At 43.1% G+C, this 9110-nt stretch overlaps 1 protein-coding gene across 3 annotated transcripts in view; it reads left to right on the forward strand.

Annotated features, from left to right (window-relative positions):
- The window catches only part of CPS1 (carbamoyl-phosphate synthase 1), a 100511-nt gene extending 91907 nt beyond the window's left edge, over positions 1-8604 (forward strand). For 2 of the 3 annotated variants that reach the window (XM_075094042.1, XM_075094043.1), the window contains exons 35-38: positions 3178-3237; positions 4183-4295; positions 4843-4972; positions 6244-8604. In XM_075094042.1, the coding sequence (XP_074950143.1) occupies positions 3178-3237; positions 4183-4295; positions 4843-4972; positions 6244-6342 (402 nt within the window). In that variant the 3' untranslated portion in view covers positions 6343-8604. Of the gene's footprint in view, positions 1-1490; positions 1614-3177; positions 3238-4182; positions 4296-4842; positions 4973-6243 lie in introns of those variants that run through there. The other variant, XM_075094044.1, reaches the window with a different exon arrangement.
- Positions 8605-9110: the final 506 nt, after the last annotated feature.

Below are 9110 nucleotides of genomic sequence, written 5' to 3' on the forward strand. Positions count from 1 at the left end.
ACACATTGCTCCCTCACCACTCTTGGAGTTTGCCACCTACCTACTTTTCAATGGTCTGTTTCAAAATCTGCCAGGTCTGCAGGAAGAGAGGGGAAATAAAGCCTTGTAAGAAGGGAAGGTTGAAATCCTGACCTAGACGTGACTTGTGGACTCAGTATTACAGGCTGCAGGAAAGGGGAGCCCTTCACTGCAGAAAAAAGAGGCACAAGGATTGAGGCACAAGACAGGCTGTGAACATGAGCAGCATTGTTCTAATTTTAATCACAGACATAAGGTCAAGTACCTCATGTACTTGTCAGTGTATCCTCAGAGGGGAAATACAGGCTCAGAGGACAGATGCCAGGATGCCCCTCTCCATGATCACTTAATGTGTGTCATTGCTGTGACGGTGTGGAGGTCCCTCCCCAGGCAGAGGCCTCTGGCTTTCAAACTGGGAGATGGTTTCTGCAAGCTGTTCTGGTGCATTTGGGACCAATTGTTGTCAGAAGCACCTACGCCAGCTCATTGGGTTGTCTCTGAGTGCTATGGTCCTGTGTTCTAAGGGGCTAAGGTTCTAAGGTGCTGTGTTGGACTAGATGATCCCTGAGGTCCCTTCCAACCTCTGATTCTGTGATTCTGTGTTTCATCTGCAGTGGATGATGACCTCAAAATATCAAAAGCCTCTGAAAGCAGCTTTCAGAGGTTTCATTGTTTCATGATTAGACTGGACTTTCAGGTCTTGCAAAGAGAGGAATAAGAAGCCAAATGGTGGTGAATTCTGCTTCCTTCAAAAGTGTGTAGGCTCAACATATTTAGGTTATTTGCTATCTTGCACCTTTATATCATTGCTATTAATTACACTGAGATGAGGGGAGGGTGCCTTCTTGAGGGTGAAAGTCAAATAGATGTAGTTAACGATAGTAGAGAGAAATTTTAATTTCCTTGCAAATGTTTCACGCAGGGTATTTTGCATATCAAGAGTCAAATGGCTGTGCTGCGATCTGCAGTCTAAACAGGGCCAAATATGCTGAGGTAACGAACCCAGCCTTGCAGAGGTGCTTCCATGTTGGAGTACCTAAGAGATTGCAGTTCCAGCAGTAATCCTACTAGGGCCACACAGAAATGTTGCTAGCAAAGTACTCATCCTCATGTCAAACAGGTGTGCGCTGCTTGACATCTGCGGGACAGCACAAGGCAGGTTGGGTAGCCAGCGGGTACCACAAGCCTGCTGGATTGTCCTTCAGTTGTGAGCACTCTGACATTGCGCAGGTCGAGGTTCCCCGGGATTTTAAAGGCCTGGTACTCTCCCAGGGTAAATGGAGTATGGCTTTCTTGTTAGACAAATGAGCCTCTGACAGTTTATGCAAGCTGATAATGTGACCTCTTTTCTTTTCACAATTTGGAGAAACCTATGATGCTGAAACCCTGACTCTGACATTAAATAATTTATATTTTATGCAAGAGGAGTTGAAAAGCTCATTTTATTTTTCTTTCCTGATTGGGCTATTCAGTGATATCTCTGGGATGGAGTGCATCTGTCTTACATCTGTGCTGGTGACCACGAGATGCGGAAAGCATTGATGGAGTATTTTATTTTTAAATCCCAGCACTCCAAGTCTGTTGTTTCAAGGTAACCTTCTGCCTTCGTTCCTTACGTACCAGAATTGCTGCATGCTCTACAGTGGATTTGGATACAGAATTCAAGATTATCACAGGAGATGAGCTGGCTTCGTGTTGAGCTGGATCGTAGTGAGAACTGGTGTAGCTGTATTGAATTAACAGAGGATTGTAGTCCTTTACAAATAGCAAGGCACGCTAGCAAACATAAGAGAGAGGTTATAAGAAGTAGAACTTTTCTGATAAAGGAAAAAGAATACAATTCTCCTACAGTAAATATCTTCCACTAAATAAATCTGCTTGTACTTTTCACCTTTAGTAACTAATGGTTTCTTACACAGGTTCTTTCAGCCAGCTTGTAAATCTAAGGCTTCTCCGATGCAAGCTGACAGGTGTAATTTCTTTTCATGGAGAGGCTGTTTTATGTGTCACAAGTGTTCAGTACATGTTTGATAGAAGTTTATAATACTGTTGTGAAAGCCAGCCCCCCTGACCAGAAGGCAGAACCGTTCTCTCTGACTGGGAAGCTGCCAACCCTGTCACATTGTATATTTATATTTTCCAGTTAGTGTACAGAATGAGATGGCTTTCACAATGAGGTTCTTTCCAGAGTGCTCAAAAAAAGCTGTTGACTCCTTTTCTTCATAGGAAATCGTTCACCATTCAGAATATTGCACTCACCCATAAAGGTTAAACCAATAACTCCAGCAGGGAGAAGGGAACTTGCAATAATCTTACTTCCAAATGGCCAGACCAGACTAAGGTTAAAAGTGAGGTTTGGCCTGCCTTGGCAGTGAGAAGGGCATGGGTTGCATCTGATCTTTGCACTGCTGTACTGTCCAGAAGAAAGTTACACTGGGATCAAATTTTCACTCACCTGTTGCTCTAAAATGGCTTCTTCAAGTGCAGGTGTCTACAGGAGGTCATCTTTATTTCTTCTAAATTATGTTGGATCTATGCATGCTGTATGTGAGACTCTTTCAAAGGTACACTAAGTACCTGAGCATTTAAATCTTCATGAGACTAGGGTGTCCCAGCCTCCTGGGGGCTCTTGTGTTTTCCATTTCCATATGCCCATAGGAGGTAGAAATGAACTCGTGCATACATAGGCTCTTCTTCATGAAAATTTGCAGAGCATCCAAAGGCATCCCAAAGCCTGTCCGTATTTGTTATTTGCCAGAAGAGAAGGCCAAATGTTTGAGCAATGATTGAAAAGATGTTTAATTAAAAGCAGAGGAGGCTCTAGTTGGTGTATTTGAGAAGGCAACTGCCCAGATATCTAATATGTAGTAGTAAATTTTGTGTAGATGCAGTTGAACTTTAGTATGGGAACAGTTACCGTGGTGTTGTAACAAAATATGTCTTAGCTGGGAGCAACATTGGCTTCGGGATCCAGACAGTTTTCTTGGAATGACACAATACATGCACATTCAGACATGTCTGCCCACACACACAAAGAGTTTCAGCATGGAAAGGTGTATTTTCCTCTTAGCACAGTCTGGTGGAGCTCTGTGTTGCCCAACAAAACACTGCTTCTAAATCCTAGTGTTGATGCTGTATCTAATAAATTTCCTTTTTCAGAAGTCCTTCCGCCCCAGATTCCTCAGCATAGCAGAACTGCTGCATGAGGAAGGTTTCAAGGTAGGTGGTTTCAGTTATTTAAAGCTAGAGCATTTTCAAAATCTGAGATGTACTTAGCCTACTACAGGAATAAAGAACTTCAGAATTTATTTGGAGGCAGAGAAAAAAAGGAATTTTTCAAAGTACCAGAGGGATTTTTAGCTGAGCAATCCATAAAGTCAGCAAGTATCACCCAACTAAAAGTTTTCATGATTGTTAAATTCAACAAACAGGACTGAGTCATGAGGGCAAGAACAACCCTGGCTCTGCTATCAGCCTGCAGCTGGATGTCACATTATAAACTTTCTCTAAGTTCTCCAAAAAACAAAAATGCCAGCAGGATACCGTGTGCAACAGGAGGGGAGGAAGGGGAAACCTTTTTTATGGAGAAGGTCTTTACAGTGCTTCATATTCAGTGATATTTACAAGCTGTGGACATATAAAATTTGTGGTGTTTACATCCTTTTGTAACTGTTCTACATCATTTTGCATCTGTATCCCTCCTGAAAGGTAACTAACAAGATGGCCACAGAAGATTGGTGAGAGCTTTTTACTATTAAGTATTTAAGTACTATTTTCCTCAGTGGCATTAGTGTAACTACTGGATTTATAGTTCGGCCTTTTGAAATGTAGTGCTAGGCAAAAATAAAAAATTAATAAGTGATTGAACTTAAGCCCTATTGAAAGTCGGAGGGATTTAGGTTTTCCTAAGCCACTTAACTGCTTCTGGATATGTTAGTACCATTCATTGACTATCACCCATCAGCAAATCACAGATAACAGAAATTTGGGAAAGTCGTGCTGTTCTCTGTGTGTCTCTCTGTACGGAGAGACACCCTTGTGATAAAAAAATGCCTTCCAAAATCAGCTCTGACTACCAGGATGTGTGTTGGATCAGACCCACATGAATTGAATGGAAAGTTTTGGTATTATGAAGCACACAGTAACATTTTTTCCCTTTAACAGCTTTATGCCACAGAAGCAACCTCAGACTGGCTCAATGTTAATGGTATCCCAGCAAATCCTGTGGCATGGCCCTCAGAGGAAAGCCAGAGGCCGAGCCTCCCTCCAGTCAGGAGGTAAGAGCAATACCTTGTCAAATTTGTGTTAACATCCAGAACAGCAAATACAAGGGGCAAATTGCTGGTCCTGTTGAGATCAATGATAGTGGTTTAATGGGACTTTGGTTTCAATCCAAAAGTTTTGCTTTATCTGATTCTGTCTGGAATTGCCACAGCAGGGAGGTTTCAGCCTAAATAATGAACATCTCATTGAACAGTCCTATTAAATATGGCTCGGATGTATTGCTCCATGTTATATTTCACGCAAGGGTGAGTGGGATCTGAATATTTAGCCTTTAATGACAGTCAGTCATGCCTTTAACAGTTGTGCTGAGCTGTATGAAAGCTGAATATTGGTTTTCATCAATAAATAGAACAGATAATAAAGCCCAGATTCCTGAGTTGCAGCTTAGTGCCTTAGCCCCTCAACCCTCCTTTCTTGGGATGTAAGACTAAACTGAAATGAGAATTTCCAGTGTTGTTTACCTGCGTGCCTGTGTTATTCATCATAGATTTTCATTAAGCAAGACATACTGTGATACTGTCTTGTGCGTTGTCTCTTCAGGCTGGTAAGGGATGGGAAAATAGATCTGGTGATTAACCTGCCTAACAGCAATACCAAGTTTGTCCATGGTAATTATGTGATCCGGAGAATGGCTATTGACAGCGGGATTGCTCTGCTCACTAATTTCCAGGTACTTCCCATGTTGTTCTTTTTCCTCTTAGTCATAAGAGCCTTCAGAGCTTTCAAGCACTTGTGACCTTAGATTCCAGTGTGTTTGGACCCTCATTATCTCTGACAAATAATAATGTGCCTGAAAGTCATAGCAACACAATTGTTTGAATGTATTTTCTTTTTGTCACTATACAAGATAACATTGCTCAAAGTAAATCAAAAAAAAAAGAGAAGAAAATCTCGAGTCCTGTACTCCAGCTGAAGTTGTTGCTGTATCATTTTCACTTCAGAGCAAAATTCTTGCACACAGTTGCCTGTAACGTGTTTAAATTGTGCACGGGAATAGTTTTTTAGTGGGATGTTTTTCCAGTACAGCCTTTAAACCTTAAAGCAGGATGTACCTGGGCTTTCTTGAATGATCCTTGGGGCAATCCAGTTCCAAAGTGCCATCCAAGTGAATTGCTGGCTGTTCTGTTGCAGTCCCCAGTTGCCAGTCATTATGTGTTTGTACCTCCTGTCAAACCCCTTTCACATACTGATAGGGGAAGAGATATTTGGTAATGCAAAGTGGGACTCCTGCTGCCAGCAGTGCCTTGACTTCCTTTGCAAGTGGCTTCAACTGTCACAAAAGAGCCTCATCTGGCTCTCATTAAGCACAGCAGCCAAATTCCCATTGATTTCAGTGGGTGCTGACATGGAACCCCGTGACTTGAACTGGTGTCCAGCTGTGCAAAATCTTCTGCTGTGATTGCAGTGAGTAGAGAGCAGAGGGAATGCCAAGCTGTAAGTTCATAGACAGGATAATGCCAAACATGATTAGCAGGAATGGGAAATTGAATACCCATCTTTTGTCTACTAGCAAAACACACACTGACAAGCAGAACAGGGGTCCCCATCCAAAATATATTACCACACCTGCTTGATGCATTTCACTGAACTCTTTTGACTGCAGAGTTTTAATCTCTGAGTTTGTGAGAGCAAAACCACCCTGTGTTCTCCTAAAGGCTTGAGCTGTAGGGGGAAACAACAGCTGTCATGGGACAGAGCTGTCTTGCCAAAGAAGCCCAGCACCTCTACATCTCTCCAGCTGGACAGGCAGGCTCTAAAGGGCGGGAGCAAACACCCATGCACAGTCACCTTGAAATTGGCGTTGATTTGGATGGACTCAAGGCCTGGACCTGCATAGGGTAGTTTCAAGATGACAGTGTAGAAGTGTGGAGCCTGCTGTATTATGTAGCCTTCTGCAGAAGGCTTTGCAATGCTCAGTCCTCCTATGCTTTATATTGACAGGTGACAAAGCTTTTTGCTGAAGCTGTCAAATACTCTGGGAAATTGGACTCCAGGAGTCTCTTCCACTTCAGACAGCTTGACAATGGAAACACTGCATAGAAGAACTATCTCCAACCTGCAATCTTACTGCTTCTGGCACCACAAAAGAGCAGGGATCTCAGATCATCCACCTAACCATCTTTCCAAGTATTTTATAGTAGCTGCACTGATTGTTTTTCCAACTCACACAAACTAATTCCTAGCCAATACTTTTGATGGCTTGATGGAAAGCTGTCCTCTCCCCAGCCTCTCCACCATCTCTCCGTTTCCACATAGGATCAAATATTAGTTACTGACTAGGTGGGTAGACCCAGATACCGCCATAGCAGAGATGAAAGGAGAGACAAGTGGTCCTTCATAGGGTTTGTTCTTTCTTTTCATAACCAAGCCTGCTCCTCCTTAGAAACACCTTCCTTGGATCCATACTCCCAGCTATTCTCATGCTGGACTACTAGAGCCTGGCCCCAAACTCCCATAGAAAGACACATAGCTTTCTCTTTCAATTGCTGATTATTGAGGATTTTATGACTTTATGTAACAACTAAAGATCCTCCTGCTTGATCCACCCAGTGATACCATGGATGCCTGCCATGGTGATGAGGGTGATAGGAGCTCTTTAGAGACAGTTGAACATTAATTCCCCGTGATTCTCTGCAACAGCTGGCATGCATGATGCAGCTACATTTTGTCTGGTTTTTAACCATGGCCCAGAATCATCATCTTCAGCCTGTAGATTTGATGGGAGAGGAAGGCTGTATGTGTGTCTCCTGGAATTGCTTCCAAGTTCTGGTCAGTCCTTCAGGCTATTTTTATTATTATTTTTTAAATTCTGGTTCAACATTCTGAATTCAGGTGGCTGTCCCTGTATCATAAAGGCTCTCTCTCAGCCTTCTGTCTGGCTTTGAAAGTGGAGAACTCTCCAAAGGCTTCTGTGTGTTGTTGTCCAACATTTTATGCCATGATTGTGGGCATTAAAATGGAATCCTTTCAAAATGAGGTGAAAGTGCTGCAGTGCTTTACCCTTCCCAGTTAAGTGACCCCTTCACTTTTGCTCCAGCCTTCTCTGCTGCTTTTTCAGCTCTGGCAGCGCTGGCAAATGCTGTCCACAGAGCAGACACCCGCTGTGCCACATGGTGCGTGTTATCACTTGCTGTCAGCATGGCAAAAGACTTCAGCAGCTCTATGGCCAATGGCACTGCATCCTGCAGCATATGCAGTGCCTGCCTCTAAGCGTTTACTAGCTAAGGAATGTATGTGCCTGTCTTTTTAACCCCATGTTGCAGAATGTACTCAGCACACCCTGGAGTCAGGAAGATTCAAAGTTGGACAACTTGCCTGATGCTTACTAGAGTAAGCTAAAGTGGAGCATTTTCCTCCAGCCACACTCTGCCTGCCTCAGATGCTGGACCCAGGGCACTGCTAGCTTGTAATTACCTACCTGTTATGTACACCCAATACCTGCAGGCCCTGCCAAGAAATACCACTGCGAGCTGGTGCTGGATATATGGTGGTGGAGCTGGGTACCACCCAGCAGTGCTTTTTCTGAAGCTATCAACATTGAAAGTAGTGCACTTTGAGCTGTGTTGAGGAGATGAGCAAACCTAGGCTGCTTCTTGCATGCGCTTTCAAGTTCCCTTGGGTCCCAAGAAGCTTTGAGTGTAGAGAGAGAATAAGGCTGGGTAGATAGTCTGGGATTTTTAAAATTAATGCTAAAACGTATCAGGAAGGATATAAAATCTGATGACAGCTATTATTGAAAAGTGCAGAGGAGTGGGCAGAGAGTCTGATGTTTTTTGGTACCATGGGACACTCTGAACAATTGGTGCTAGGTGCCAAGACCAAATTTTGAAACGGGCATGGACTTTATTTCTGATCTGGTTGACATCCCAAGTGCTCTTGTCATGAGCATTTCTTCAGTACTAATTTTTGTGATGAACATAACCCTGCCTGCTATACATAGGGAGAGCTTGCACTTCTACAGCAGAGATGTTATTAAAAAAAAAAAGGAAAAAAAGAAAAAAATAAACAACCAAAACTCCAGAAGAGCCCAAAGACATCAAGCATTCACCCATTCACTTGTGAAATGAATGAATAATGGTGGTTAATGAAGCAGCACTCTAAATGCATCCTGCACATTTTATTTCAGTGGCAAAAATCCCATTAACAACTGGTGTCATCTCACATCCTCCTGCCCTGCTTTTACCTCTAGTAGTGAACAAAGTGACATCTTGAAACTCCTGTATTCTCTTGTTCCTTCTCTTCTATTTTGTCAGTTTTCTCATAAGCTGAAAATGAAATAAATGCCTCAGATTGTGACAGGTAGTCATTCTTAAATTCTGTGATTCTGTGTGGCCTGGATTCTGCCCTTTTTTAAAGTCTTTTGGTTTTAGTTTTTTGTTTTGTTTGGGTGGGTTTTTTTTGTTTGGGTGGGTTTTTTTTGTTTAAAGCATTGATGAACACTAGTCTGTTAGGAAATGTATTGGGTTTGTGTGGCAAGGTTTTGGTAGTGGTGGGGCTACAGTGGTGGCTTCTGTGAGAAACTGCTAGAATCTTTCCCTGTGTCCAATAGAGCGAGTGCCAACAGGCTCCAAGAGGCACCCGCCACTGGCCAAGGCTGAGCCCATCAGCGACAGTGGTGGCACCTCTGTGGTAACATATTCAAGAAGGGAGAACAAAAAAAACCCACACAATTGCAGCCAGAGAGAGGAGTGAGAATATGTGAGAGGAACAACTCTGGAAACACCAAGGTCAGTGAAGGAGGAGGAGGAGGAGGAGGAGGTGCTCCAGGCAGCGGAGCAGAGATTCCCCTGCAGCCTGTGGTGAAGACC

This window comes from Phalacrocorax aristotelis, chromosome 5 (assembly GCF_949628215.1).
Source record: "Phalacrocorax aristotelis chromosome 5, bGulAri2.1, whole genome shotgun sequence".
NCBI classification, from domain to species: domain Eukaryota; kingdom Metazoa; phylum Chordata; class Aves; order Suliformes; family Phalacrocoracidae; genus Phalacrocorax; species Phalacrocorax aristotelis.